The sequence below is a fragment of the Anguilla rostrata genome, chromosome 11, assembly GCF_018555375.3.
Source record: "Anguilla rostrata isolate EN2019 chromosome 11, ASM1855537v3, whole genome shotgun sequence".
Lineage (NCBI taxonomy): Eukaryota > Metazoa > Chordata > Actinopteri > Anguilliformes > Anguillidae > Anguilla > Anguilla rostrata.
This window is the reverse complement of record NC_057943.1, coordinates 36324292-36352073: the sequence shown is the minus strand read 5'-3', so window position 1 is coordinate 36352073 and position 27782 is coordinate 36324292. Positions and strand designations below refer to the sequence as shown.

General features: G+C 53.0%; 1 protein-coding gene across 1 annotated transcript in view; it reads right to left on the bottom strand.

Annotated features, from left to right (window-relative positions):
• The window catches only part of LOC135235083 (filamin-A-like), a 51111-nt gene that overhangs the window by 6198 nt on the left and 17131 nt on the right, over positions 1 to 27782 (bottom strand). The window contains exons 7-42 of the mRNA XM_064300280.1: positions 27564 to 27641; positions 27208 to 27230; positions 26975 to 27039; positions 26549 to 26749; positions 24708 to 24845; positions 24149 to 24275; positions 23768 to 23904; positions 23438 to 23631; positions 22160 to 22273; positions 21343 to 21486; positions 20356 to 20479; positions 19558 to 19718; positions 19161 to 19251; positions 18026 to 18195; positions 17704 to 17821; positions 15719 to 15981; positions 14845 to 15163; positions 13521 to 13694; positions 13080 to 13242; positions 12812 to 12972; positions 12232 to 12402; positions 11744 to 11867; positions 11315 to 11471; positions 10385 to 10574; positions 9081 to 9104; positions 7367 to 7614; positions 7178 to 7277; positions 5555 to 5695; positions 5086 to 5214; positions 4577 to 4750; positions 4057 to 4209; positions 3204 to 3407; positions 2891 to 3043; positions 1802 to 1924; positions 973 to 1239; positions 635 to 772 (exon numbers count right to left, since the gene is read on the bottom strand). Of these exons, the coding sequence (XP_064156350.1) occupies positions 635 to 772; positions 973 to 1239; positions 1802 to 1924; positions 2891 to 3043; positions 3204 to 3407; positions 4057 to 4209; positions 4577 to 4750; positions 5086 to 5214; positions 5555 to 5695; positions 7178 to 7277; positions 7367 to 7614; positions 9081 to 9104; positions 10385 to 10574; positions 11315 to 11471; positions 11744 to 11867; positions 12232 to 12402; positions 12812 to 12972; positions 13080 to 13242; positions 13521 to 13694; positions 14845 to 15163; positions 15719 to 15981; positions 17704 to 17821; positions 18026 to 18195; positions 19161 to 19251; positions 19558 to 19718; positions 20356 to 20479; positions 21343 to 21486; positions 22160 to 22273; positions 23438 to 23631; positions 23768 to 23904; positions 24149 to 24275; positions 24708 to 24845; positions 26549 to 26749; positions 26975 to 27039; positions 27208 to 27230; positions 27564 to 27641 (5461 nt within the window). The remainder of the gene's footprint in view (positions 1 to 634; positions 773 to 972; positions 1240 to 1801; positions 1925 to 2890; positions 3044 to 3203; positions 3408 to 4056; positions 4210 to 4576; positions 4751 to 5085; positions 5215 to 5554; positions 5696 to 7177; positions 7278 to 7366; positions 7615 to 9080; positions 9105 to 10384; positions 10575 to 11314; positions 11472 to 11743; positions 11868 to 12231; positions 12403 to 12811; positions 12973 to 13079; positions 13243 to 13520; positions 13695 to 14844; positions 15164 to 15718; positions 15982 to 17703; positions 17822 to 18025; positions 18196 to 19160; positions 19252 to 19557; positions 19719 to 20355; positions 20480 to 21342; positions 21487 to 22159; positions 22274 to 23437; positions 23632 to 23767; positions 23905 to 24148; positions 24276 to 24707; positions 24846 to 26548; positions 26750 to 26974; positions 27040 to 27207; positions 27231 to 27563; positions 27642 to 27782) is intronic.

Here is a 27782-nt window from a genome sequence, read left to right as displayed (position 1 = left end):
ATCCCACACAGACAACGGCATTAGTACACCACAGTTATCCCACACACCCCATACACAGAACGGCATTAGGGCACCGCGTCAGCATCAGATCTAGGTCAAACACACATTTCTATTCGATTCAAATACTTTTCTGTGCTTTATTGGTCTTGCCTGATACAACCGAGCCTTGCCAAGAGCACCACAAGTTGGGATTTGTATTTTTTGAGACCATTTCATTGGTCCCAGTACACCACACATGCTGAGTAGAGTACAGAAAAGTATTTTAATCCAAAACAAATACGTATTGGACCCAGGTCTGTTCAGCATGCTGTACCAGGTTTCTCTGCATTACTTGCACTGCCTGCATCTTCTGTGTCACCTGTCGCCTGTGTTACATGTGTTGCCCGTGTTACATGTGTTGCCCGTGTTACTTGTGTTGCCTGTGTCACTTGTGTTGCCTGTGTCACTTGTGTTGCCTGTGTCACTTGTGTTGCCTGTGTCACCTGTGTCGCCTCGTCACCTGTGTTGCCTGTGTCACCTGTGTCACTTGTGTTACCTGTGTCACCTGTGTTACTTGTGTAGACTGTCACCTGTATTGCCTGTGTCACCTGTGTCACCTGTGTTTCCTGTGTTGCCCAGCACGCGCAGGTCTTACCTGGTTCCTGCACCACGTACGACACGCCGCTGGACCCATCCTGGCGCTCTTGGAAGGCGATGTCCGCTTTGCCAGGTCCTTCCACTGAGATGGCCAGGCCCCCAGCCCCCGCCTCCCTGGTCCAAACGCTGAACTCCGCTGGGGGGAGGGGCACATGGGGTCAGGTGTCAAATAGTAACCACACACACGCACACACACAGATGTGCACGTGCGCACACACACATACGCATACACACACGCACACACACAGATGTGCACGTGCGCACACACACATACGCATACACACACACGTACACACACACACACACACACCGTTGCTGTTTACGGGCTTTCAGTACCTGGTGTTCCAGCCTCTGCCCTCTCTAGCCCGGGGCCCCCAGCTCGAACCTTGTGGGCCCCGCCCTCCCCCAGGGGCCCCACGGTGAACTGGAAGGGGCTCCCCGGCACGTGGAGGTCCTGGTACTTGACGCTGACGGAGTGCGTGCCCATCTCCGTGGGAACAAAGCGGATGCTGTGGGTGTGGTCATCCCTTTCTATGATCTCTGCTTTCTGGACCTTCCCTGAAGGCCCGGTCACCTGGGCAACCATGTCGGCCATGTTCATCTCTAGAGGGATTCAATAAATCAGACCCAAGTGATGTAAAAATGATGTCATGATAAACAAAAGATGAAAAAAGAATGAATACATTAACTGCTGTATGTATAAAAAAGATGTTAGTATAGATATATAGTATATATTTTGGTATAAATATTCAATGTACATTTTTTACTGTAGCAGTGTGTGAGAACCCTAGACTGTAGAAAAAGCATGGACAAACTGACTGATGTCACCCATTGACTTCCATGGGCTTGTGAAAAGCCTTTAGGAATCGCAGAAGTGCAGCTGTCCTACTGCACCGGCACGTGGGGAGACGCCTAAAAGAACGCCTAATTCCAACTGCATGTCCTTGTGTGATTGACTTTCTGACTGCACTGGTACCAGTGAGGCTTACATTGAAACGGGTGGCTGAAAGACCTATACAGGAGCCAACGGCACTGGCGCTAGAGAGCAGCGACTCGCAACAGGACCAGGAAATGAGTGTTTCTGGCCGCTCGGTCAGAGCCCGCAGCCTGGTTTCTGCTTTAGATGGTGCAGTAACACTGATGTCCTGTGGGGGTGCTGTGCTACCTGGGATCTTGAGGCTGAGGTCACACGGGCTGCCCACGTTGGCCACCGCGGCGGCGCTCCTGAGCCTGGTGATGCTCTCCGTGGTTCTGCCCTCGCCGGTCACCTTGGCCGTGAACGGGCTTCCTGCAGGGAAACACCCAACGCTCAGGACTCCTGGGGTGCTTTGAGGGACACAGTGGAACCCTGTGCTGTGGGGGTTAGAGGCGCAGTGGAACCCTGTGCTGTGGGGGTTTGAGGCACAGTGGAACCCTGTGCTGTGGGGGTTAGGGGACAGTGGGACCCTGTGCTGTGGGGGTTTGAGGCACAGTGGAACCCTGTGCTGTGGGGGTTAGAGGCGCAGTGGAACCCTGTGCTGTGGGGGTTAGGGGACAGTGGAACCCTGTGCTGTGGGGGTTAGAGGCGCAGTGGAACCCTGTGCTGTGGGGGTTAGGGGACAGTGGGATCCTGTGCTGTGGGGGTTAGAGGCGCAGTGGAACCCTGTGCTGTGGGGGTTAGGGGACAGTGGAACCCTGTGCTGTGGGGGTTAGGGGACAGTGGAACCCTGTGCTGTGGGAGTTAGAGGACAGTGGAACCCTGTGCTTTGAGGGTTAGGGGCGCAGTGGAACCCTGTGCTGTGGAGCTTTGGAGCACAGTGGGACCCTGTGCTGTGGGGGTTAGAGGCACAGTGGAACCCTATGCTGAGGGGGTTTGAGGCGCAGTGGAACCCTGTGCTGTGGGGGTTAGGAGACAGTGGGACCCTGTGCTGTGGGGGTTAGAGGACAGTGGGACCCTGTGCTGTGGGGGTTAGGGGACAGTGGGACCGTGTGCTGTGGGGGTTAGAGGACAGTGGAACCCTGTGCTGTGGGGTTAGGGGACAGTGGGACCCTGTGCTGTGGGGTTAGAGGACAGTGGGTACCTGTGCTGTGGGGGTTAGAGGACAGTGGGTACCTGTGCTGTGGGGGTTAGAGGACAGTGGGTACCTGTGCTGTGGGGGTTAGAGGACAGTGGGTACCTGTGCTGTGGGGGTTAGAGGACAGTGGGACCCTGTGCTGTGGGGGTTAGAGGCACAGTAGAACCCTGTGTTGTGGGGGTTAGAAGGGCAGTGGGTACCTGGAACATGCTGGTCAGCAAACTTGACGGTGATGATGTAATTCCCTGGCTTGGTGGCGCAGTAGGTGACCTTGCACACCCCGTCCTCCTGGTCCTCCGTGTGGATGTCCACTTTACTGGGGCCTTCGATGGACAGACTGAGGCCTCCGTAGCCTGGAGCGGACAGACAGACAGACAGACAGACACTGACGCACACAGCTCACGTGTTCTACAGAACTCCCTTAAAGTCATGCAACCTTTCTCCGATTCTCCCCCCGGCCTCCTCCCGTTCTTCCTCCTCTTCCCACCTCGGCCCGCCCCCGCCCCATCTCACCAGCCCGGGACGTGTCGATGGTGAATTCGGCGGGCTCGCACGTGCGCCCCGCGCTCAGTCCCCGCCCCGACACCTCCACCCGGCCCGCCTCGCCGAACTCGGACTGGCTGATGGTCACGGTGACGGGGCTCCGCGGGACGTGGCTGCCGTCCCTCTTTATGTTGACCAGGTGGTCCCCGATCTCCCGGGGGACAAAGGACACCCCTGGGAGGACAGAGAGGCGCGGGGTCATGGGTCAAGGAATATGCCCAAAAACCGGGGTGTGTATGTGTGCACCATTCTGAACTGGTGACAGCCATCGCCGTCGCCGGTTCCATGGATTCCTACAGGAGCTGCTCAATGGCGCATGAAGCCAATTCACGGAGGCAGCCATGTTTGACTATGGGGCTTTTGGCTCCAGAGCGTGCGCACTGGGCACCTAAAGGTGAAGGATCACACAGTGCGGGTATGGAGCCAGGGGCCTTACAGAACTGCAATACCTCCAGTAACCACTGGAGTTCGCGAGCTTCAGGGGGAAACACGGTTCTCACCCATTTTAGGAAGTCAGTTTCCAGGACTTATCAAGGACAATTTCCATGATTTAGACTTACAGACATGAAACATGGACAACGGTAGCCCATTCTCAGCTCTAAATATACTGTTCAATAGCTTGACTTATAGCCTAGCCTGCAATTTACCAGGACCTCACAAATATTTCCAGGACATTTTGTAAATTTTCTCATTTGCCAGGTGTTTTCCATGTCTGGATATCGATAAATTTCCAGGTTTTCAAGGTTTTCCAGGACGAGTGGGAACCCTGGGGGAAGTTGAGCTCTGGTGCGCTGGCCTGCGTGCGTGCATCCGCGCGTCTCACCCATGTGACCGTTGCGCAGCAGCTTGAAGGCGCAGGGCTCCTCGCGGCCGGAGGGCGTGGTCAGGGACACGGTCAGCTGGCTCGGGTCCAGCTCGCCGATGTCCAGCGGGATGTCCGCCGCGGAACCGACGGTCCTGCGCATGGAGCCCTCCCCTGCGGGGAGAGAGAGAGGGGAACAGCACCGGGTTCAGCTCCACTGCTACACAGAACAACAGATCAGCGCCAAAACAATCATTTATACAAACCATTCTTTTATGAGGAAGACTTTACTGACATGCCTTTCTTGTCTGGGCATGACTTGTCCTGTCCTTTTGTGTGTGCACGCTTGTACGTGTATGTGTGCACACTTGTGCGCATGTGTGTGTGTGTGCGCGTGCGTGTGTGTGAGCATGTATGTGTGTGTGAGTGTGCGTGTATGTGCGTGTGCGTGTGCATGTATGTGTGTGTGTGTGAGTGTGTGAGTGTGTGTGTGCGCGTGTCCTCCTTCACAGAGCACAGGGCCTGGGTCCGCGGGACTGACCGGTGATCTGGGCCCTGAAGGGGCTTCCAGGGACGTGCTGCTCGTTGTATTTGACGATGATGCTGTACGGTCCAGGTGTGACGGGCAGGTAGGACACGGTGCAGGTGCCGTCCTCGTTATCCACACAGCTGATGTCGGCTTTGGATGGGCCCTCGATGGCCAGAGACAGGCCGCCTGGGAGAGCAAAGATCACAGGAGTCACAGGAGAGATACTTCAGTGCAGTCAGTCAGACTCACATATCTTGGTGATGTATGTATGGGCAACTGGTTCAGATTCAGATTCAGATTCAGATTTATTGATCCCAAGAAGGGCAATTAATTAAAAAACAAAAAGACAATTAAAAAACAATTAAACAGGACCGGTAGGCTATTCAGTATAATCAATAAGAACAGAAGCCTGCAATCACATGACTGCTGTCAATTGAGTGGTCTTGGGGGCGGAGTCCCAAGGGCGGAGGGGCGGGGCCTCGTCTCCGGGGGACGGAGCCCACGGTGAAAAGCAGCTCTACCTTCTCCTGCTTCTTTGGTGTCGACGGTGAATACGGCAGGCTTGCCGACCGTGCCGTGGATCAGCCCCGGGCCGTAAGCGGTCACGTGACCGCTGTCCACATAGTCCACGTAGAACTGGAGGGGACTTCCTGTGCGCAGAGGAAGACAGATAGGGCTCACGCATGCACAGATGCTCCACCCATGGCAACCATGACAAACATCCCCACAGTATGAAATCACACCGCTACAGCAATATGGCTGTGCTGGGGCACAGTATCGGCAGGGTAGAGCAGCCTGTGTTTGATGTCTGGGTGTCCTGTTATGAGACCTGTGCTGTGCTGCGTTCACTCTGTGTGCTGTGCTATCGGTGTGCTGTGTTCTGTGTTCTCTCTGTGCTGTGCACTCAGCAGCGCATTGCAGTGACACAGTGATCTCTGTACACAGTTCCGTGCTGTGCCATGCTACGTTGCCGGGGCGTGGCGCAGTCACCTGGGATGTGGCTGTCGTTGGATCTGATGTCCATGTGGTGCAGACCCAGCTCAGAGGGGGCGTACCGGACGGTCAGCGTGCCGTCTGCATTATCCACCATGTCCGGCCTGGACACCTGCCCCGACGGCATTCTCACCTCACCTGGAGAGTTTACATCACACTCAACATTCAACACTGTGAGAGACTGTCATACTGAAATCGCTCAACACTGTGAGGGTCTGTCATACTGAAATCACTCAACACTCAACACTGAGGGTCTGTCATACTGAAATCACTCAACACTCAACACTGAGGGTCTGTCACACTGAAATCACTCAACATTCAACACTGTGAGAGCCTTTCATACTGAAATCACTCAACACTGAGGGTCTGTCAGACTGAAATCACTCAACACTGAGAGTCTGTCAGACTGAAATCACCAAACACTGTGAGAGCCTGTCATACTGAAATCACCCAACACTGTGAGGGTCAGTCAGACTGAAATCACTCAACACTGAGGGCCTGTCACACTGAAATCACTCAACACTGAGGGTCAGTCAGACTGAAATCACTCAACACTGAGGGTCAGTCAGACTGAAATCACTCAACACTGAGGGTCTGTCAGACTGAAATCACTCAACACTGTGAGGGCCTGTCAGACTGAAATCACTCAACACTGTGAGGGCCTGTCATACTCAATTCAGCAGTTACGTACAAGTACAGCCAATCATTGCTAATGAGTTTTTTTCTTTTAATAATAATTTATGAAATTATTATTAAAAATAGATTTCATGCGCAGCGGTGGGAAATGATAGAAATAACATGAGCAACTAGTAACAATAACAAGTAACAGCTCGAAGTTAAAAAAATAAAAAATAAAAAATCCAGTTGCCAGCTGCTAGGGACAAATAGCCAACGAGTAAAGCACATTGATAGGCTGGTGCATTTAATCACTTAATTCAGTCCATCGCAAGAAAGAAGGAGCATGATTTTTTACCTTTAATTTTACAGAACATTGTTCAAAATAGAGCATGATCCAACTGCATAACTAAAATAAAACATGGTTACCGTGTGTCCATTTTCATTTCTTTAAAGTTTGTTTTGGCCCAATATGTTGCACATTGCGAGGACTGGGTCTTTGATGGACGCCTGTTGTCACCGTGTTACGGTAACGGGGGAAGGAGCGCTGGGCATCAGCACTACTGACAGGGCCATCAAAATCTGACCGTAATAGCTGAAAAGAATGGGAATCCTTATCCCAGAAAATCCCACAATCTGTATTCACATCGTCACACTTTGTTTCTACCAGTATTTGGCAACAGGCTATTGTTAAAATGTATAGGCCTACACAAATAACACCGTAGGCTACATTAAGGGGGACACAGTTACCATCCAAAACAGCAAAGCAAAAAAAAAAAATCATAAAGAAATTTTTAAAATGGGGGGAAAGTCACGGAATTGCCTAAAAAAGACATTCTGTGACACCTGTGCTTCTGTGACAAACACCCAGCCTTCATCATTGCCTTGCCTCTGAATGGTCACCATTTTACGTTACTGATGCAGTTCTCTTTGCAGCTGAACACACACTATGCTTCAGAAGCACTGAGCTCTGTCGGGCTGCCGGGGGGGGGGGGGGTGGTTTACCAGACAGCTCTCCTTCCTGGGGGGCCAGAGGAACGACCAGGTCGAAGGGCCGGAGTCCGGACGCGTCCATCCCGTTCACTCCGGCCGGCCTATCCACAGCCTACAAGCACAGGGTGAAAGGTCACCAAACCCGCGGGCCAATGGGCGAACGCGCTGGGCGGGCGGGCGGGCGGGCAGGCGGGTACTCACGGTGACGTGGAAGGGGCTGTTGGGGATGTGCTGGCCCCCGAACCGCACGCACACCGCGTAGTTTCCGGGCTGCTGCGCGGTGTAGCAGACGTCGAAGGTCCCGTCGCCGTTGTCCACCACGTCCACGTCCACCTCGGCGCCGTCCGGCGTGCGCACGCTGCAGGTCACCTGACCCGGCCCGGCCGCCCGCGCGTCCACCGTTATCACCGCCTGCTCGCCGATCTGGATGGTGGGGCCCACCCCCGCACCTGCAGCCACAGGAGGGGTCTGTCAGTTTCACCAAACACAGGCTTGCTCACACACACACATATACTCACAATCCCACACACCCACCCAGCACACACACACCCCGGTACACACACAACAGCCACAACAAATACCTTCACACACCAAACTACTCACAATCCACACACCACCAGCACCACAACCCTACACACAAACACAAATACCTTCACACACTCATTTGACCCCCTCCCCACACACACACACACACACACACACACACACACAAAACGAACACACACCCTCACACCCACGCACTTAAATGAGTTACATGTTATCAGAGCTGCTTATGAACCACAACAAACACAGGACAAGAGGAGTTGAGGAAAACATTTTTAAAACCATTTTAATCGAAACGGGGCGAAGGTGCAAACTGACGGTCGGAACATGGAGAGCAGCCGGTGTCTGAGGGACCTCTGGAGTGTCACAGGGGTGCAGCCAGGAGACTCTCTGCCACAGTGTGGAATGTGGAGTAAATAACTGTGTGGGCGTGTCAGTTTCCCAATCCTGGCTCCAGTATTAGTATTGTTTCCATAAACTCTACACAAATACGTACAATGTTTCCTCAAACACGTATAAGGGCCACTGTTGTAGGACACAGCACAGAGGGCTGTAATTACTCTTTACACCACAGAACAGCTCTGAGGGAGGGGTCTGTACCAAGCACCCATGCTGCAGCCCAACACTGCTCCAATGGATTTATCCAATTACGTCACCGGTGTTAAGCTTTAGAAAAAAATGAAGCGAATGTTGGAGGCGAGATGACAAACCACACTTTCAAAAACAAATCGTTTGGCGGAAAATAAATATAACCAAAACGAAACAAAAGCAGGTAGTGTAATTAATACTGCACATGAAAGCAGTTACGTCACCTGTAAGTTTGGATGAGCCATGAAGGGAAGATGCAATGTTAGGCACGCGAAAGGATGTTAAGCGGGAGAAACGCTCCTTCATGCGAAATAAGAGACTCCAAGGCCGTGTCCAAACCAGCTTACTACTGAGCATACAAGTTGAGTACACTGGATGGGAAAGCTAAGTAGGAAGTAGTAAATTTTCTCTAAATGCAGTGTACTTAAAGCCCCCAGATGGTATACTTATTTCCAGGGGGTTTTGCTGAATGTATTTGGGAGCACACTTTTCAGGAGGTAAACCATACTTTTTAGGAAGTTCCCAGAGAGAGGAAGAGGGTCCCATAAATCAGAGAGGAAGAGGGGGGGGGCTTTTTGCTACAAGGGCAGGATGTCTAACAACATTTCCGCAGTACCGTTGGAAAAATAGTACGGAAGATATTTTTCGCATACTACCCATTGTCTGCTAAAAAATAGGCACTAGACAGTGCATGTTTAGTATACAGTGCATATTTTGAGGACACAGTAGTTAGGAGGGCATTTTGGACACGGCCCAACACTCCCATCCCATCTCCCATGCTTACCCAGACCACGTCCACCAATGGAGACTGAGAAGTCAAGCACACAAGGCCAAAACGTGAGATTTTCCTAATAATAATAATAATAATAATAAAAATAATAGCAGCAATAAAGCAAAGGAAGGCAAGCTGTGATCAGAGTATATTGTACTGCTAACTGGAGCCTGTTTCAGGAAGCAGGATTACAGAGTTAGCTGGATAACTGCACCCCGAAACCCTCCTAAATCTGGAACATGGACTGCAGTAAAAAGAGCTGTTCCGGGTTTAACTCAGCGCAGTCATCCAGCTAACCCAGCATTCCTGCGTTGTGACACAGGCCCCAGGTGTGTGCGAGTGCGAGTGCAGGGTCTGAAAACAGTGTTTATAGCGCATCACAACAGCACACAAGCGTGATGATCTGCGTGTCAACAGCAGGTTTACGTTCAGGCCAAAAAGCAGTTTAACCTGCGTGCGTGTGTGTGTGTGTGTGTGTGTACACGGGCAGAGAGAGTACCATATCCCTACTGTGTGTTACGCTCCTGCAGTGAACACTGAACACACACATCCACCCTCTATCCACCCTCACAGGCCTGTGAACGCTCGCTCTCTATCCCACCCTCACAGGCCTGTGAACGCTGGCTCTCTATCCCACCCTCACAGGCCTGTGAACGCTCGCTCTCTATCCCATCCTCACAGGCCTGTGAACGCTGGCTCTCTATCCCACCCTCACAGGCCTGTGAACGCTGCCTCTCTATCCCACCCTCACAGGCCTGTGAACGCTCGCTCTCTATCCCACCCTTACAGGCCTGTGAACGCTCGCCTCTATCCCACCCTCACAGGCCTGTGAACGCGTGCCCGTCTCTATGCACCCTGACAGGCCTGTGAAGCTCGCTCTCTATCACCCTCACAGGCACTGTGACGCCGCTCTCTATCCCACCCTCACAGGCCTGTGAACGCTCGGTCTCTATCCCACCCTCACAGGCCTTGAACGCTGGCTCTCTATCCCACCTCACAGGCCTGTGAATGCTGGCTCTCTATCCACCCTCACAGGCCTGTGAGACGCTGCAGTCTCTATCCCACCCTCACAGGCCTGTGAACGCTGCCTCTCTATCCCACCCTCACAGGCCTGTGAACGCTGCCTCTCTATCCCACCCTCACAGGCCTGTGAACGCTCGCTCTCTATCCCACCCTCACAGGCCTGTGAACGCTGCCTCTCTATCCCACCCTCACAGGCCTGTGAAACTGAAATCTTTCACAGTTCGGCCCCACACCAGGCCAGCACCCTCCTCGACTCCAGCGCCTTGTAAAAAGCGGGTGGGTGCCTGCAGTACCTGTGACTGTACACTTGGTGGCGTCCCCCGTGGGCAGGGCCCGGATGCGGTACGGCGAGCAGGGGGTGACGTCCCCCCCGTATTTGAGGACGATGGTGTAGCGGCCCGTCGCGTCGGGCACGTAGGAGACCAGGAACGTCCCGTCGTGGTTGTCCTGAACGTTGGTCTTTTTGGGTTTGCCCTCTGAATCCTGGGAGGACAGAAGATTGCTTAACTCAAAATATTCTACTTCCCAAAAAACTAAATGGGCATCATAAATATGGACACCATACGTTTGGTTTTTCTATTTTTAATTTTTTTTTTTTTTTTAAAGAACCATGCTTGCAGGGACATCCATAGTGAGCAGACTGGTGGGTATACAGGGGATCTTTGGCCACTCCTCCATACAGAACATTGCAAGATCCTTCAGATCTTGTTCTTTGACTGCTCTTAGATTCCAACCAGAAATGTTCCTAATTGGGTTCAAGTCTGGAGACTGAGATGTGAGGGTGAGGTGAGAGAGGGGTTCATAAAAACGGTGGGAGGAGTTTCCATGCCGTCAACTGCCGACTCACTTGAACCAATCAAAGGACTGCTCGCCACAGGAAAACACTATGATTGGGTCATTGATAAACCCTGAAGGTTCCTCCCATCAGAGAGACGGACACATTGGCCAGCCGTACGGCCGCACTCGTGGCTCAACCTCAACCCCTCCCGTGGCCACCCCCTCACACCCGGCTCACCCTAACACCCTCCTCACACCCCGTGGCTCCGCCCCTCACACCCTCCTCACAACCCGTGGCTCCGCCCCTCACACCCTCCTCACAACCCGTGGCTCCGCCCCTCACACCCTCCTCACAACCCGTGGCTCTGCCCCTCATACCCCGTGGCTCCGCCCCTCACACCTGTGGCTCCGCCCCTAACGCCTGTGACTCCGCCCCTCACACCCACCGTGATCTGAACGGCCAGCAGTCCTTGGCCAGCGTCTGTGGCGTCGATGGTGAACTCCACAGGCAGGCTGGCCGGCACCCCCCCCGCGTCCAGGCCGGGGCCACTGGCCCGCACTTTACTGGCATCGTGTGTGGGCAGCGCCATCACGCTGTACGGGCTAGGAGGAGAGGGGGAAGAGGGGGAGGAGGGAGGAGGGGGGAAGAGGGGGAGGAGGGAGGAGGGGGGGAGAGGGGGAGGGGGGAGGAGAGGGGGAGAGTGAATCAGAGTGAACTTTCTGTTCAGCAGATAGAACATCTGAAAGTAGCGCTGAGCTCCTGCCCTGTGGTCTGTGATTATGGCTAGCCGCATCATTATTCCATACGAACACTCGGGCCAGTGCTCAGAGAGATGCCCTCCGATTCTGAGGGAGAGAATGTTCTGGAAGCTGACCTGTGAGGGACGGCCTGGTCGCCGTACAGCACGCTGATGGAGTAGGGTCCCTCCCTGGAGGGGACGTAGCGGACAGCGTGCGTCTGGTCCCCGCTGTCCATCACCTCTACCGGCTCCTGCACCCCTACAGCGGAGAGAAGGGTTCCTCCTGCAGTTACTGCCTTCACCCACCTCCTGGCCCCGCCCCCGCCATCAGACCACACCCATCACACTGACCCCACCCCCACCCTCAGACCACACCCCTCACACTGACCCCACCCTCACCCTCAGACCACACCCCTCACACTGACCCCACCCCCACCCCAACCCTCAGACCACACCCCTCATGCACCCTACCCCACCCCTCGACCCACCCCACCTCACCCAACCCTCAGACCACACCCCTCATACTGACCACACCCACTCCACCCTCAGACCACACCCCTCACACTGACCCCACCCCCACCCCAACCCTCAGACCACACCCCCCACACTGAACCCGCCCTCACCTTTGGGCCCCTGCACGGCCACCTGCAGGGGAGCCACTCCCCCGGCCCTGCTGGTATCCACGGTGAAGCTCTGGGGGACGTTGGCCCTGACTCCGGGGCCCAGGCCCGGCCCCTCACAGCGGACCTTGGAGGAGTCCACCGCGTCGTACACCGGAACGGCGAAAGGGCTTCCTGTGGAGGGAAGGGGACAGGGCGTGAGCCACAGCACTCACTGAGCATGCTCTGTCTGGCCCTCTGAGTCACACGGTAAGCTGTAAGCAACCTGTTTGGCTAACAATAGCAGGCTAGCTGGTCAGATGGCTTGCTTGGTAGCTAGCAAGCTAACATGACTAACAAACAAGAAAACTAGCAATAAAAATCCCCTGACGTATGCCCAGTTTGTTTGCATTGTTGTTTTCAGCAAAGCAATAAACACGAGCCAGGTCCACGAAAGCAGCTCGTTCCTGAAGCGCTCAAATGTAATGCTGCGGAGAGTGAGTTGTATGTTTTCTGTATGAACGAAGGGGCGTTAATGTATGTTTGTGAACTTTTGGCGAATGCTTTGCGAGGAAAGACAAACAGACACCGGGCCCAGACTGACCGGTGATGGGCTGGCCTCCGTAGGTGATGTTGAGGTTGTAGGTTCCAGGCTGGAAGGGGACGTACTCCACACTGCAGCTGCCATCTTTGTTGTCGACGCAGGACATCTTCGCTTCAGAAGGACCTTCCACCGCCAGACCCAGACCCCCTGTCCCTGCACCCCTGTGGAGAGAGACACCTGCAGTGTGAGGACCGCACACACTCACACACTCACTCATACACACTCATACACACTCACACACCCTCCCCAGGGGCCCACCCCCTCTCACCGCGTTTCCACGGTGAACTTGTTTGGCATGTTGGTGATTCCCGACCGCAGCCCGGGGCCGTGGACTCGGACGCGTGTCGGATCGCAGCCCTCCGTCACCGGCACGCGGAACGGGCTGCCGGTCACAGGTGCACCGCCATACGCCACCGCCACACCGTGCACACCTAGAGGGGCACAACACACACACACACACACACCAGCGCATGAGAGCCAGATTGATCAGCTCAAAGTGCATCAGAGCCAGATTGATCAGCTCAAAGCGCATCAGATCCAGATTGATCATCTCAAAGAGCATCAGATCCAGATTGATCAGCTCAAAGCACATTGGATCCAGACTGATCAGCCCAAAGCACATCAGAGCCAGATTGATCAGCTCAAAGTGCATCAGATCCAGATTGATCAGCTCAAAGCGCATCAGAGCCAGACCACTGGAGGAACTCACCCTCCTCGTATGGTGTGTATTCCACCTGGTAGGTGCCATCCCCGAGGTCCCGAATCAGGCCGTCTGTGAGGCTGCCCGACGGGCTGCTGATGTGGGTCCTGACGTGCCCCCCACCACGGGGGCTCAGAGCGCGCGCGTCCACCGTGAACTCTGTGGTGGCCTCACAAAACACACCTGCAGGGAGGAACCACAGCAGCGCACACATAAACATTCCCCAAACATTCCCCACTGCAGACATAAACATTCCCCACTGCAGACAAACATTTCCCACTGCAGACATAAACATTCCCCACTGCAGACATAAACATTCCCTACTGCAGACATAAACATTCCCTACTGCAGACATAAACATTCCCCACTGCACACATAAACATTCCCCACTGCAGACATAAACATTCCCACTGCAACATAAACATTCCCCACTGCAGACATAAACATTCCCTACTGCAGACATAAACATTCCCTACTGCAGACATAAACATTCCCCACTGCACACATAAACATTCCCCACTGCAGACATAAACATTCCCCACTGCAGACATAAACATTCCCCACTGCAGACATAAACATTCCCTACTGCAGACATAAACATTCCCCACTGCAGACATAAACATTCCCCACTGCACACATAAACATTCCCTACTGCAGACATAAACATTCCCCACTGCAGACATAAACATTCCCCACTGCAGACATAAACATTCCCCACTGCAGACATAAACATTCCCCACTGCACACATAAACATTCCCTACTGCACACATAAACATTCCCCACTGCAGACATAAACATTCCGTAGCTCTGGGGGACGTTGCTCTGGGGAGCGTTCCCTACTGCACAGATAAACATTCCCTACTGCAACATAAACATTCCCTACTGCACACATAAACATTCCCTACTGCAAGGGCTGTCTCAGATTTAGGGCTAGTGTGCGCACACACGCACGCACAGACAGACAGACAAACAGACAGAGACAGACAGGCAGTCAGATGCAGACAGACACAGACACAGACAGACTCACACACAGGGAGACACAGACACACACACAGGCAGACACCGAGAGACACAGACAGACAGACAGACAGACAGATAGATAGAGACAGACACAGAGAGACACATAAACAGACAGACAGACAGAGAGACAGGCACACACAGACAGACACAGAGAGACACAGACACATAGACGGACAGACAGACAGAGAGACAGACACACACAGACAGACACAGAGAGACACAGACACATAGACGGAAAGACAGACACACACACACACAAGCAGACACAAAGAGACACAGACAGACAGACAGACAGACAGACACACTTCATACCCTTGCCTTCCACTCCAGGCCCAAACACCTGGACCCCGCTGGAGTCTCCCGCAGGATCCACGTTGAGAGTAGTGGGGAAGTTTGGCACATCCTGGCCCCCGTAGCGGATGGTGAGGGTGTAGGCCCCGGGGTAGAGGGGGGTGTAGGTGATGGAGAAGGTGCCGTCGCCGTTGTCCTGAATGTGGACCTCCGCCTCCGTGCCGTTCTCGGAGATGATCTCTATGGTGAGCTCGGCCGGGCCGGCGCTGGTGCAGTCCACCACGAACTCGCCCGTCTCGCCCACCCTGGCCCGCGCCAAACCGGGGCCCGAGCACCGCACCTGCAGGAGGCGGGGCTAGTTACCACCGTCCCCGTCCCACACCGCCTCGACTCTCACAGCAGGTGGAAACGAGCCTCACAGTCTAACCCAGGGCCGCCCAACCCTGGTCCTGAAGACCTGCCGGCGAGGAGGGTTTCATTTCAACCCTAATCTGGCACACCTGGTTCTACTAATAACTCAACGACATCTCTAGCTGTTGAGTGAGGTGTGATTTGTTAGGGTTGGAGTGAAAACCTACAGGATGGTAGATCTGCAGGAACAGGGTTGGGCAGCCCTGCTCTAGCTGTTGAGTGAGGTGTGATTTGTTAGGGTTGGAGTGAAAACCTACAGGATGGTAGATCTGCAGGAACAGGGTTGGGCAGCCCTGCTCTAGCTGTTGAATGAGCTGTGCTTTGTTAGGGTTGGTGTGAAAACCTACAGGATGGTAGATATCCAGGTTGAGCAGCCCTGATCTAATCTATGTGGATTTAATGCAAATCAACAAATCAAGTTTTTTAATCTCGCACTAATTTCTCTGGAAATGCATCCCGGACACCCCCCGCCCCCCCCACTCACCTTGGAAGGGTCTGGGGGGGGGACGGCGCGCGCGTGGAAGGGGGTGCCGGGGATGGGGGCGGAGTCGTAGGTCAGATCCACTTGGTAGGGGCCGGGCTCCCGGGGAATGAAGCGGACCCGGCTGGTCTCGGGGTCCGGACCCCGCTCCACCGAGCTCGCTACGGGCCGGCCGCTTGGACCCATCACCTGGGCCTCCACTTTGCCCTGACCTCCAGCCCCGGCACTCTTCACCACAACCTCCGTATCTTTACCCACCGCCATCTCTGTGGAGAACGCCAACAGAGAGGTCAGCAACACATAATCAACATCCCCTGTCCCCCTGTAGAGCTGAACCAAGCTGGCTCATTATAGGCCTTTCCCCCATAGAGCTGAACCAGGCTGGCTCATTATAGCCCTTTCCCACTGTAGAGCTGAACCAAGCTGGCTCATTATAGCCCTTTCCCACTATAGAGCTGGAACCAGGCTGGCTCATTATAGCCCTTTCCCACTGTAGAGCTGGAACCAGGCTGGCTCATTATAGCCCTTTCCCACTGTAGAGCTGAACCAGGCTGGCTCATTATAGCCCTTTCCCACTGTAGAGCTGGAACCAGGCTGGCTCATTATAGCCCTTTCCCCCATAGAGCTAAACCAGGCTGGCTCATTATAGCCCTTTCCCACTGTAGAGCTGGAACCAGGCTGGCTCATTATAGCCCTTTCCCACAGTAGAGCTGAACCAGGCTGGCTCATTATAGGCCTTTCCCACTGTAGAGCTGGAACCAAGCTGGCTCATTATAGCCCTTTCCCACTGTAGAGCTGAAACCAGGCTGGCTCATTATAGCCCTTTCCTACTGGAGAGCTGAACCAGGCTGGCTCATTATAGCCCTTTCCCACTGTAGAGCTGAACCAGGCTGGCTCATTATAGCCCTTTCCCACTGTAGAGCTGGAACCAGGCTGGCTCATTATAGCCCTTTCCCCCATAGAGCTGAACCAGGCTGGCTCATTATAGCCCTTTCCCACTGTAGAGCTGGAACCAGGCTGGCTCATTATAGCCCTTTCCCACTGTAGAGCTGAACCAGGCTGGCTCATTATAGCTCTTTCCCACTGTAGAGCTGAACCAGGCTGGCTCATTATAGCCCTTTCCCACAGTAGAGCTGGAACCAAGCTGGCTCATTATAGGCCTTTCCCACTGTAGAGCTGAACCAGGCTGGCTCATTATAGCCCTTTCCCACTGTAGAGCTGGAACCAAGATGGCTCATTATAGCCCTTTCCCACTGTAGAGCTGAACCAGGCTGGCTCATTATAGCCCTTTCCCACTGTAGAGCTGGACCAGGCTGGCTCATTATAGGCCTTTCCCACTGTAGAGCTGAAACCAGGCTGGCTCATTATAGCCCTTTCCCACTGTAGAGCTGAACCAGGCTGGCTCATTATAGCCCTTTCCCACTGTAGAGCTGAACCAGGCTGGCTCATTATAGCCCTTTCCCACTGTAGAGCTGAACCAGGCTGGCTCATTATAGCCCTTTCCCACAGTAGAGCTGAACCAGGCTGGCTCATTATAGGCCTTTCCCACTGTAGAGCTGGAACCAAGCTGGCTCATTAAAGCCCTTTCCCACTGTAGAGCTGAACCAGGCTGGCTCATTATAGCCCTTTCCCCCATAGAGCTGAACCAGGCTGGCTCATTATAGCCCTTTCCCACTGTAGAGCTGGAACCAGGCTGGCTCATTATAGCCCTTTCCCACTGTAGAGCTGAACCAGGCTGGCTCATTATAGGCCTTTCCCACTGTAGAGCTGGAACCAAGCTGGCTCATTATAGGCCTTTCCCACTGTAGAGCTGGAACCAAGCTGGCTCATTATAGCCCTTTCCCCCATAGAGCTGTGACCAGGCTGGCTCATTATAGCCCTTTCCCACTGTAGAGCTGAACCAGGCTGGCTCATTATAGCCCTTTCCCACTGTAGAGCTGAACCAGGCTGGCTCACACAAAGGCGAAATGGCGGGTTAGAGCACTCACCATTTCTGAGGCCAGACACCTGGATCTTACTCAGGTCCAGTGAAGGGGCCACCGGGACAGAGAAGGGGCTTCTGGGAATGGAATCTCCCCCATAGGTCACATTCACGCCCATGTTACCCTGACAGGAGAAAAAAAGATTGCCTTATCCAATCAAATCACATTTATTTGCATGGGGTTTTTCTACAGAAAGCTGTCGCACTGACACTTTCTAGAGTAACAAAGGGGGGGGAACCAGCCCCTCCTCCACTGATCATGCTGGTGTAAAGGCAGACTTTTTATCCAATCAGAAGTTTCCCCCACCGTACCATGACCCTGCACTCACCTTCTGCACGGGCGTGTATTTCACGGTGTATGTGTTGTCATGGTTACTGATGATGTCAAAGTCGCGGACGGCGTCGCCTTTGGCGGCTGCGCTGAACTGGACGTCCAGGTCGGCCTTGCCAGCGCCCCTGGTGGACACGGTGAAGTGGGTGGGGGTGTTCTGCTCCACACCTGTGAGCGGGAAGGGGAGGGGGGGGGTGAGTCAGGGGTGGGGGAGGGACATAGGCCATCAGCATTCATACCTTACGCCAACCACCTGATTAAATCACAAAAGAACTGACAGGAAATGTCTTTTTAATGAACACCAAGTGACTCTCTTTTTTTCTTTAACCCTATATCTCTTATGTTCTATTATGTCTGTCCACCGGTCTTTCTGTTTGTGTTATGTGTCAGCTGTTACACACTGTGCATTGTTGATTTGCCCCGTGAGGAACTGCCCCACGGTGGTGCAGTGGGTAGCCCTGTCACCTCACAGGTTTGAATCCTGGCCAGGGCCTTTGTGTGTGGAGTTCATGCTCTCCCCGTGGATTTCCTCCCACAGTCCAAAGACATGCAGGTTAGGTTAATTGGAGACTCTAAATTGCCCATAGGTATGAGTGTGTGAGTGAATGGTGTGTGTGCCCTGTGATAGTTTGGTGGCCTGTCCAGGGTGTATTCATGCCTCTTGCCCAATGCATGCTGGGATAGTCTCCAGCACCCCCCGCAACCCTGCCCAGGATAAGCGGATATAGATAATGGATGGACCCTGTCCAGGATAAGCGGGTATAAATAATGGATGGACCCTGCCCAGGACAAGCGGGTATAAATAATGGATGGACCCTGCCCAGGATAAACGGGTATAAATAATGGATGGACCCTGCCCAGGATAAACAGGTATGGATAATGGATGGACCCTGCCCAGGATAAGCGGGGATAGATAATGGATGGATGGAACTGCCCCAAAGGGATAAATAAAGTTGTACCGTGCTGTATATGTATGTGGTTTGCGCTCACTCACTCTCTCCACATTAGAGCGCTGACTGCTGAAATGCCAGTGACTCGCAGGGAGAAACAGTGCAATGGCAGGTCTACCAGGCGGTTCCAGGGAAAGAGACCTTTCTGAATGAGCACAGAGAGCAGCTGAGAAGTTTATTTACCCCTCCTGCTCAGACCCGGACCCTCGGCCGTCACCCGGCTGGCATCGTGAGAGGGATCCACCCTGATCCGGATGGGCGACATGGGAACAGCCTGGAAAAGAAACCAATCAGCACAGTGCTTTCACACGCACGCACACACCTATGCACCTAACAGTCACGACATGGTAACTTGCACCGCTGACATTACAAACATCTGCGACGTCCAACCAATCACTTTCCCTGGGGTTGTCAGTCTGATCTTAGGCTAGCCATTTAGAAGCTTTTCATGAGCGGTCCAGTGTCTGGGTAACGTCTGGCTAGAATCCGCCCACTTGTGTGGTAAATGTCGGCTAACTATCCGCCCCAGTTGTCTGATGGGTAAATGGTCTTGTGGAAAGCACAGGCTCCGCCCCCTCACCTGATCGGCGAACAGCACCATGATGGTGTAGCTGCCGGCCCCCGGGGGCGTGTACTTGACGGTGAAGGTGTCGTTGTCGTTCCGAATGATGTCAAAGTCGATGTCGGCCTCGGCTGGCCCCACCACGCCGGGGGCGCATTTTATCCCAATGCTGATGTCCCCTGCAGAGGCACAGCCGCAGTTATCCCACAGTGCAATGCTCTCACCCAGACCACAGAACCTGAGTGGCATGAAATGGGTCTATAATGCTCCCCATCATTGGGCCAGGGTTAATTTAGCCCATTTTAATGGAGTTGATTTAGTCCATTTCGCACTGGCACATGCCAAAGACTCCTCTACGCAGGAAACGTCCTGGATGAGCGGTTACCCGACCTTCGAAATAATGGATTGGCAAAATGCCAGGGACCGCATCATAACTAAAGCAGCACACGGTCCTGTAACTGGCGGATATTTTAACGCTGAGGTGGGCTAGGAGGGCCGTATCAGGCTAGCTAATCTGCTCTAACATTTACACCATCTCACAATTTAGCAACATTTCCTGTATAAGTGTGTCAATGACAGTGAAGGCTGCTCTTGTTTCTGCAAAGGAAATGTTTTACTGTGATGTAATCTACAAACAAACCAGGGTTTAGCTCGTTAGCTCATTTAGCCTGGGTAACTGGTCGAAAACAAAAACATGCGCGCACACACCGGCCCTCCGGGACCGGAAATGCCCACCCTTGCTTTAAGGGACATAGAACAGTTAACCGATTCCTCAAAAATGAATCCCATTGGCTCAAATCTCTCTGTGTGTGGTACCTTGGCCCGCCTCCGTGCAGTCCACGGTGAAGTAAGTAGGTTCAAAGGCTTTCAGTCCAGTCTTGGATACCCCGGGACCAAAAACCTTCACCTTGCTGGGGCGACACCCGGCTCCAAACTTCACCTGTAAAAGCAAACAGTCACAGAATTCAAAAGGCTGGTTTAGACACCCTCCTGTGGGCAACGAGGGGCGGATCCGTTTCTGGTCTTCATGCCAATTCTGGCGAATACCTAATCGCCTATTAACCACTGACATTTTCGCTGCTTCTTTATGGTCCATAATGAAGCCAAGACTGTTTTCTGTGATTAATCTGAGTGAACAGGCTAGGCACAGACACCGTGAACCCCAGTAAGACTGTGCAACATCATCGGTAACCATTAGACTGGGGCGTTTCTGCTCCCGAGCGTGACAGTGGCACATGTTTCTAGTGCTGGATCGTGTCAAGACACGCGACCGTACAATGCATCGTGATTCGCTGATACACATGGGAGGCGAAATGCATTTCATTATTCCCTCAGTCTAAAGGGTTATTATCCGGGTAACTGGTGGAAAGAAAGCCTGCACGCATGCCTCAGAACGAATGGACATCAGCCTGAACTGGGGATGCTGCAGGTGACACTGGCACGTTCTAGGCGTTCGTCGGCACTGACGCGCCATGCGAACTTCATACCACTTATTCTCAGAAGGGGCTGTCAGGGATACTCACCCTGTAGGGGATTGTCAGGGATACTCGCCCTGTAGAAGGTTGTCAGGGATACTCGCCCTGTAGAAGGTTGTCAGGGATACTCACCCTGTAGGGGGTTGTCAGGGATACTCACCCTGTAGCGGGTTGTCAGAGATACTCACCCTGTAGGGGGTTATCAGGGATATTCACCCTGTAGGGGATTGTCAGGGATACTCACCCTGTTAGGGGTTGTCAGGGATACTCACCCTGTTAGGGGCTATCAGGGATACTCACAGTGTAGGGGGTTGTCAGGGATACTCACCCTGTAGGGGCTGTCAGGTATGTTGACCCCGCCCCAGGACACCAGGACCGTGTGTTTGAGTGGCTTGTGGGGGGTGTAGCTGCAGCTGTACGTTCCGTTCCCATTATCCTTCACCTGCACATCCACCGGCCCCCCCTCGCCATCCTGGGGGGGGTCACAGATAACAGAACACAGGCTTTCCTCAGATAACAGTCAAAAAGACAGACTTCACCGCAGATAACAGGCTAAAACAAAGGCTTCACCCAAACAGCCGAGACCGGGCTGTGTTTCTGAAGCTCACTTCCTGGTCCTGTTGAGAGACGTTGCTCACAAGTGCCACTGTAGCTGGCCCCAGTATAGGCGTTTCAGCCACCCGTGGCAGTACCAGTCAATGGTAACAATACAAAAAAATGCAGTCAAAATATGAAGTCAATCATTTTTTCCCCCATGCGCTGATTTGTTAAGTTGTTGTGTCGTTTGGACAAAATGGCGGCGAGCCAGGGACAGTTTGCGTCACTACCGAGTCACTGCATCTCACACTTAGCAGACGACTGGACTTCATGCCCATATAAGGGTCCCCCTTTTCCCTATTGCGCAGTCTCTGGCTCCAATGGTTACAACACGGCGGTGCTCACAAACTGCACTTCCTGGGCTTCAAAATCCTCTTCACCAAGCCCAAGGAGAGTCAATAGGTGACATCATAGTGCCTTGGTCCATATTTTTTCTACAGTCTATGGCTTCACTGCAGATAACAGTCAAAAACACATGCTTCAACCTCAGTGAACGCAAAGAGAACACGGTTGCCATGGGAGACCCTGAATGCACCTCTCTCCCGTACCTGCACTTGTATCTTCAGGGGAGCCGTGCCTCCCTGTGTGGCATCCACGGTGAACTCAGTGGGTCTGTTCACCGCCACCCCACTGGCCTGCACCCCGGGACCATACGCCTTCACCTGGGGGGGGGAGATTTTGATTTTTAAAAGCCCTTTTATTGAGGCATTGTTCCAACACAAAAAAAACAGGACTTCAAATACATAAAACAACCCAGACAACAAAAAACAAACCCATGCACCCAGCACAGGCATAGAGCGAGAGAGAGAGCGAGAGACAGAGACAGAGACAGAGACAGAGAGAGAGAGATGAAACAGACCAAAATCACTTATCTGGAATATTGGGATAATGTAACCAAAACACAAAACAAACTAGATTGCTATCGGACCCTAAAAAGAGACTACAAATTGGCTGAGTATCTCTTCTCTGTCAGAGATACAAAGCAGAGGCAGATCCTGACCAAGTACAGGCTGAGTGACCACACACTTGCAATTGAAAAAGGCAGACACCGGAATGCATGGTTACCAAAAGAACAACGTATATGTGGTCAGACAGGAGAGGTGGAAACAGAGATGCACTTTCTCCTACATTGTGAAAAATATTCAGAAATTAGGACACATTACTTCAACAAATTTTCTCTAATTATAAAGGACTTCCTTTCCCAAACAACTGAGAAAAAAATGCTAATCCTGCTAGGAGAAAGGCCAACAGCTCCACTAGCAGCAAAGTACATCTCGGCCTGCCATAATCTGAGAGACACTGGTTGACCACCACAAATATATTTATTTTAATTATTTATTAATTTCTATCTTTTTTCCCCCTCATTTTCTATATAGCCTACTCGCTGTGGCCATTACCACACTGTTAATTGCATTGTATCTTACCACAATTTGTTTGTATTCATGTTTTTTATTCCTATTCGGTTCCCGTGTGCGCTTTGAGCAATAAGTAAATGTATTTCATACCATAAAGCATTTTGATTTAGAGAGAGAGAGAGAGAGAGAGAGAGAGAGAGAGAGAGAGAGAGGGACACTGAGACCACACCTCTTTTCAGCTGCTTTAAACAACAAACCATAAAACAACGTAAAACATAACATCTAACGAAGGAGGACATACCACTCAGCCCAACACTGCTCACCAGGTTCCGACCACAACGGGGTACCTAGTGCTCACTGTTGACCTACAAACTAGACGGCATCCTGCTCCGTATCAACCCTAGTCCTGAAAACCCCCCAGAGTTTCTGCCTCTGCTAGATTCGAAAGTCCTGCTGGGCCGTGGGATTCACCTTCTCTGGGTGGAAGTCGGCGGGGGCCGGCTGGACGTCCGCCATGAAGGGACTGTGCAGGATGTCCTGGCCGTTGCAGAGGACGTGCACCGCGTACTCCCCCGATTCGGTCGGCCAGTACCGCACGTCACATGACCCGTCGCCCTTGTCGTCGCACTCAATTTTGGCCTGAGAGGGACCTTCCACGGAGAAGCCTGGGGAACAGCGAGGGGGACGGTCAGGCTGTGTGTGTGAGTGTGCGTGTGTGTGTGCGTATGTGCGTGTGTGTGCATGTGTGTGTGTGCGTGTGTCTGTTTCTGTGCGTGTCCGTTTCTGAGACTGAGGGCTCACCCAGAGTGCCGACATTTTCCCCGATGGCCTCCACCACAAAGTCAGCTGACCTGCCCACCACCCCGCTCTCCAGACCTGCACCCCACACTCGCACTTTCTGGGGCCCCGCCTCCGTCCCCACCTTCACCTCAAACGGGCTGAGCCCAGGAGAACGCCAGAAATGGAAGGATGGAAAGAGGAGAGAGGAGGAGGAATGAGAGAGAGAGAGAGAGAGAGAGAGAAAGAGAATGAGTGTAATGTTCAGAACATCAGACAGGTAAAATACTAAAAGAACTGTACTAACCACCATCTGGCTAAGTAAGAACAGAAGGTGCTTGTGCACCACAGGGCTGTCCATCTGAATGGACGAAGCGCTTTTACCTGCGATGCGCCTGCTCTTACCTGCGCGGTATGGGCTGTCCACCCCAGGTGATGGAGATGCTGTAGTTCCCAGGTGTGGTGGGGTAATAGTCAAAGCCGTACACCCCATCGCCAAGATCTGCCCTCTTACAGGGTTCCTCCAGACCCTCTGGGACAGAAGAGAGGCAATTATAGCAGAGTGCTAACAGGAGAGGCTAACATAACACTTACAGTAACAGGAGAGAGGTGCTAACAGGCTACAGACCAGGAGAGAGGCTAACTGAGCACTTAGACAGAATGAAGAGGCAACCAGCATTATAGGGAGGTCGCTAACAGGAGAGGCTAACGGTAGCACTTGTACGGAGTCTAACAGGAAGGCAACACACACTGTCTGATGGCTAACGGAGTCGGTTCACATGGGAACACGGAGAATCGCAGCTTACAACTTGGCTACAGGCCACTTTCACGGGGGCAACACTTCAGGCATGTGATAACGCCATTACTCAGTCATTATAGTTGGACGGTCCGTTAGCAGGAGGCTGCAGGGTAGCGCTGTTAGCGGATCATATATATGAGGTCATTAAGAGCAAACATCACTCACTTGGTCCTTTGATGGTGACCTTGAGTTCCCCGGTTCCAGCCCCATTGGTGAACACCCTGAAATCGGCAGTCTCTCGCACCCGGACACCTTTGGGCTGCAGGCCCCTCCCCTTGGCCCGGCAGACACCGGGGTTACAGGCTGTGGGACAGGGACCAAGAGCAGGGGCGTAACTCACCTGTTCACCAGAGCCTCACCTGTGCTAGGGAAAGCCCCAAGAGCAAGACCACAAGCGCACACCACCCCGAGGGGGCGGAGCCTGCGGTGGATGTGGGAAAATAACTGCCTTGCCCAGTATGTCCATGCAGCAATAATGACCAGGAAACCAGTTCAGCAGAAAGGTGCAAATGTTTACAGAGGCGTTTACACGTGGTGAGTAAACTCATTCCTAACCACCCACCTGGCCCAAAGCAACGAACACTCATATAGTCCGTAACTCTGCTCCGCAAGCCACCCATTTCAGGAGCTCCACCACAAACAGCAGGCGTAATACAGCAGTGTTGTAATGAACCTTTGAAATTTGAATATGAACTTCTGCTTCATCGAAGTTTTATTAAAAATGACTGAAAAACACAGAATGGGGCTGCTGGGTAGCTCGTCCTGTTGAGGCACGGCCCCAGTACGAGGTTGGGCCCCACGGTCGGGTTCTGAATTGGGCGGCCCCAGTACAAGGTTGGGTCCCACGGTCGGGTTCTAAACCTGGCGGCCCCAGTACGAGGTTTGGCCCCACGGTCAGGTTCAGAACCGGGGCGGCCCCAGTACAAGGTTGGGCCCCACAGTCGGGTTCAGAACCAGGCAGCCCCAGTACAAGGGTGGGCCCCACGGTCGGGTTCAGAATTGGGCCGTGTCAGTGCCGAATGGGCTGACACTGGGAGGATTTTAGTTGGACGGTGCCTATCTTGCCCTGAAGCGACCCCCGCTGGTCGAAGTCTGCACGTGTAACTGCACACAAAATGTCATCCAACTCATGTGTGTGAGAACTGGACTCGCGAATTGCAGTGGGATAAGAAGCAGCAGTGGACATCACACGCTTCTGAGGAGCACATGGGCCTGTCTGCAGTCTCCAGAATCTACAGTGAAAGTTGCAGCAATGAGAGTGGATATACATATGTATATCTGAGTATTACAAATTGTATACTCCAGAAAGAAAGTGAATAAGAATAACAACATACAGAGGAAACACATAGGAGGTACACATAGGTGCCATAGGTAAGGTGCACAAGAGAAACCAGATGACAGGAAATGACATCAAAAGGAGAGAACCTGATCCAAAGACACAGGATGTGACCTCAGGTGGAGGACAGGCCACCTGGCTAGCAGGAAGAGAGGGAGAAGTGGTTCAGGCCCAGAAAGGGAGCAGGCAGCCGAGACGAAGATAAAAACAGAGTGACATACGGCACAGTGACAAAGTCAGAGACCAAAAGCAACCAACAGGAACAGTACATCTGAAAGGCTTGTGAGGACCACACTGTGCGGACCACACTGTGAGGAATGGACTGCATTTATATAGCACTTTTATCCAAAGCGCTTTACAATTGATGCCTCTCATTCACCCATTCACACACCAACAGTGAAAGGCTGCCATGCAAGGTACCAATCAGCTCACACTGTGAGGAACACACTGTGCGGCCATTTTAACAACTGATATGCTGATTCAGGGGCCCTAAACATCTCTGGGCCAAAGGCATTCTTGTACTAAAGCACTTAGTCCTCACATTAGGAGCTTATCAATATTGCCTCTCCTCTTATCCTATGCCAAATGCCCCAGGCTAACCTCGTACCCCACATCAACAGCCCTGCCACGCCCATTTTGTTCTTAAGATGCCCCATGCCCCGCCCCTTACCTTCTCCCACAGTGACGGTATAGGGGCTCTTGGGAATCGGTGCCCCTGAGAAGGTGATGTAAATGGTGTGCGCCCCCTCCTGGGTGGGCCTGTAGGTGCAGCGGAAGCTGCTGCCGCCCTTGTCCTCCAGCTGGGACACCACTGTGTCCGTCCTCCCCCGGGGGTCTGTGATCTGCACCTGCACCTCGCCCTCCCCCGCACCTGCAGGAGGACACCGCCATTACCCACAATCCCCACACCACCTGCGATGTAGGTGTAGTACCTGCGGTGTAGATGTGGTGTAGGTGGTGTAGTACCTGTGGTGTAGATGTGGTGTAGGTGTATTACCTGCGGTGTAAATGTGGTGTAGGAGGTGTAGTACCTGCGTTATTGATGTGATGTAGGTGTAGTACCTGCAGCGTAGATGTGGTGTAGGTGGTTTAGTACCTGCGGTATAGATGTGGTGTAGGTGTAGTACCTGCAGCGTAGATGTGGTGTAGGTGGTGTAGTACCTGCGGTATAGATGTGGTGTAGGTGTAGTACCTGCAGCGTAGATTCTGCGTGTGGTAGGTGTGTACCTCTGATAGATGTCAACGTGTGTTTGTTGCGTGATTCCTGCGGGCTCAAGGCCGGACCCGGAAGCGTCTCCTTGCTGTGCCTCCCTGAGACACCCAACTCACCAGAGGGCTCTTGAGATGTGCACCTGCAAACGACCGCAGGAGGAGACATGGAGGAGGCAGGGAGGAGGCGAGGAGGAAGCATGGAGGAGGGATGGATGAGTCATGGAGGAGATGGGGAGGAGGGATGGAGGAGGAAGCATGAAGGAGGCCAGGAGGCGGCGTGGAGGAGATGGGGAGGAGGCAGAGAGGAGGTGGGGAGGAGGCATGGATAATCCCCATTTAGTTGCAATAATTCATAATTAAACATAATTCAACTTACAATACACATCATCTGCTCACAGGAGAGCAAAACAGTTATTTGCAGCAAAGAAATAATATTTACAATAACCACATCCCAGTGAGTTGTGATGCATTACCTTGTGGGGCCCAGTGACTTTAGGGACGTAGAACACCGAGTAGGTGCGGTTCTTGTCATTGTTGGCCGTGACTTTAGCCTGAGGACAGATCGAGAGAGAGGTGAATTTTCAAAGGCACGGCACGTGACAATGACCTCTATTCAACTCATCAGTGGGGATTCAAAACCTCAAGATTAAGATCTGCAATCCTTTAACTGCATGACGAGTACATTCACTCAT